We start from the raw sequence: 2844 nt of genomic DNA on the forward strand, positions 1-2844 counted from the left end.
GCCCGTGCCCATTCCCAGACCCCAGTGCCCATTCCCAGACCTCAATGCTCATGCCCATTCCCAGACCCCACGGTGCCCGTGCCCATTCCCAAACCCCACAGTGCCCATTCCCAGCCCCTGGTGCCCATTCCCAGCCCGCGGTGCCCATTCCCGGGTGCCCCTTGCGCGGCCGTGCCCGGCGGCGCGCACCTGGGCGCTGTGGAAGCCCTTGTAGCAGCGCACGACCGCGTAGCGCAGCGTGGTGCCGGCGGTGCCGGCGGCGCCGGGCAGCTCCAGGCGCGTCACCTGGCTCTCGTGCGGGCACCGCGCGCCCTCCTCGGCGGCGCCTGGGGGCGCAGGGCGTCACGCGGGGGCCCCCCACCTGGGGGGCGCCCCACGGCGCGGTGCCCCACGGCGCGGTGCCCCACGGCGCGGCGTGGGGGGCACTCACCCAGGTGGTGGGCGCTGGCGGAGCCCAGCAGGGCCAGCGCGAGCAGCAGCCGGGGGGACATGGTGGCGGCGGCGGCGCTGGGGACACTGGGGACGCTGGGGACGTGGGGCAGCGCGTGGGGACCTGCCGCTGCCCCACGGGTCACCCCGCGGCTCCGCTGCCCCCTGCGTCGCCTCGCGCCCCACACCCAACCCCACGGTGACCCCCGGGTCCCTCCCGCGCCCGCTGCCACCCCGGGTCCCTTTGGCCATCCCCGGGGTGACCCCCGGGTCCCTCCAGCCCCTGGGTCACCCCTGGGTCCCCCTGTCACCCCGAGGGGCACCTCCAGGGTCCCAGGGCCACCCCCATGTCCCCCACATCCCCCCAGGGCCACCCCCGCGCCCCCCGGTGCCACCACGTCCCCCTCCATCCGCGGCACCCAGAGCCACCCCGGCACCCTGAGGCCCCCCGGGCAGAGCTGCTGGGGCCGGGTCCCCCCCGCCGTCCCCAGGGTGCCCCCTCGGTCCCCGCCGCGGTCCCGACCCTCACCTGGGCGCTGTGGGGCTCTGCCCGCGCGCAGGGCCCTTATAGGGCCCCCCAACCGCATCCTTGCGCCACCCGCGCCCCGATAGCATCGCGCGCCCGTTGCGCCCGCGCGCCCGTTGCGCCGCAGATGTTATCGGCGCCCCCCTCCCGGCCCCCCGGCGGCCACGGGCGCTATGGGGCAGGGCGACCCCACGGCGATGGGCACGGGGACCCCGCTGTCCTGCCCTGCGCGGCGGCTCTGGGTGCTCGTGGGGGTGACAAGGGGGTGTCGGGGACCTTTGGGGTGACCCTGGGGGTGGCCCTGGGGGGGGCAGGGGGACATGGGTGGCCCCAGGGGTGGTTCAGGGCCACCAAGGGGACGGAGCGGCCCCATAAGGGTTCGTGGGACGTGGGGCTGACCCGGGGGGTGGCAGAGGGGTCTGGGGACATGGGGGGCAGCCTGGGGGTCCCGGGGACATGGGGGGCAGGTTGTGTGTCCTGGGGACATGGGGGCAACCTGGGGGTGACCAGGGGACGTCGGGGGCAGCCTGGGGGGCCTGGGGACATGGGGGGCAGCCTGGGGGTGACGGGGGTCCCTGGGGACACAGGGTGCCTGGGGGGGCACCTGTTGGGACACCAAGGACACGGGTGGGCAGAGGGGACGCAGGGGGGCACAGGGGGGCGCAGGGGGGTGGTGGCAGCGGCGCCGTGCCCAGGGCCCCCCGGGCGCCCCCCACGTGGCCCCTCTGCTGGGTGCCGCCCCACGCCGGCGGCAGGACGGGACCGGGCGGGACCGGGGGGACGGGGACAGGAACCGGGACGTGGCGGTGCCCGCGGGAGGGACCGTGGGGACGGCAGTGCCCGGGCTGCTCCGGTGGGACGGGATGGGACGGGACGGGATGGGAAGGGATGGGATGGGAAGGGATGGGAGGGACAGGATGGGATGGGGGCACGGGGAGGTGCTGGGGGAACTGGCTAGAGCAGAGTGGGCAACGGGATCTGGGGGGGCACTGGGAGCTCTGGAAGCAAGAGGTGGGCACTGGGATAGGCTTATCCCACTGGGATGGGCACTGGCAGCACTGGGTGGGCACTGAGAGCAATGGCTGGGCTCTGGGGTGGGTGCGTGGGGCACTGGGAGCACCGGGTGGTCACTGGGATGGGTATACTGGGCACTGGGAGCACCAGGAGCGGGGGCTGGGCAATGCGATGGGCACATGGGGCACTGGGAGCACTGGGAGCACCGGGAGCGGGCAGTGGGCACTGGGATGGACACTGGGAGCTCTGGGGGGCACCGGGAGCACTGGGAGCAGGGGGTGGGCACTGCAATGAGCACATGGGGCACTGGGAGCACTGGGTGGTCACTGGGATGGGTATATCGGGCACTGGGAGTACTGGGTGGACACTGGGATGTGCATATTGGGCACTGGGAGCACTGGGAGCAGGGTGTGGGCACTGCGATGGGCACATGGGGCACTGGGAGCACTGGGAACAGGCAGTGGGTACTGAGATGGACACTGGGAGCTCTGGGTGGCACTGGGAGCACTGGGAGCAGCTGGTGGGCACTGGGAGCACTGGGAGCAGCTGGTGGGTGCTGGGATGGGCACTTTGGGCACTGGGGCCAACACAGGGTCGGGGTGAGGAGGGATACAGGGGAGGGAACAGGGGACACTGGGAAAACTGGGCGGTGACTGGGGGGGCAGAAGGGGGGCATGGGGGTGGGACGGGGGCAGCGCCGCCCCCCCGCAGCCGGGCCCCACAGCAGCAGCCCCCCGGCCCCCCCACGCCGATAAACCCCAGAGGTGGGGGGCGGGGGAAGGGGCCCAGCCCTATACGAGACGCCGGAGAAGCCCCGCGGGGCGCAAGGCAGGGCTGCGGCGGTGCCCGTTTATTGCCCGCGGGTGTCGGTGGGG

At 74.2% G+C, this 2844-nt stretch overlaps 1 protein-coding gene across 1 annotated transcript in view; it reads right to left on the reverse strand.

The window, feature by feature from the left end:
- Positions 1 to 48: 48 nt before the first annotated feature.
- SLC43A3 (solute carrier family 43 member 3) overlaps positions 49 to 2844 on the reverse strand; it is a 9544-nt gene continuing 6748 nt past the window's right edge. The window contains exon 11 of the mRNA XM_026040233.1: positions 49 to 326. Coding sequence (XP_025896018.1) covers positions 49 to 326 — 278 coding nt within the window. The remainder of the gene's footprint in view (positions 327 to 2844) is intronic.

This window comes from Nothoprocta perdicaria, unplaced genomic scaffold, assembly GCF_003342845.1.
Source record: "Nothoprocta perdicaria isolate Ctin4 unplaced genomic scaffold, notPer1 scaffold_251, whole genome shotgun sequence".
NCBI classification, from domain to species: Eukaryota; Metazoa; Chordata; class Aves; order Tinamiformes; family Tinamidae; genus Nothoprocta; species Nothoprocta perdicaria.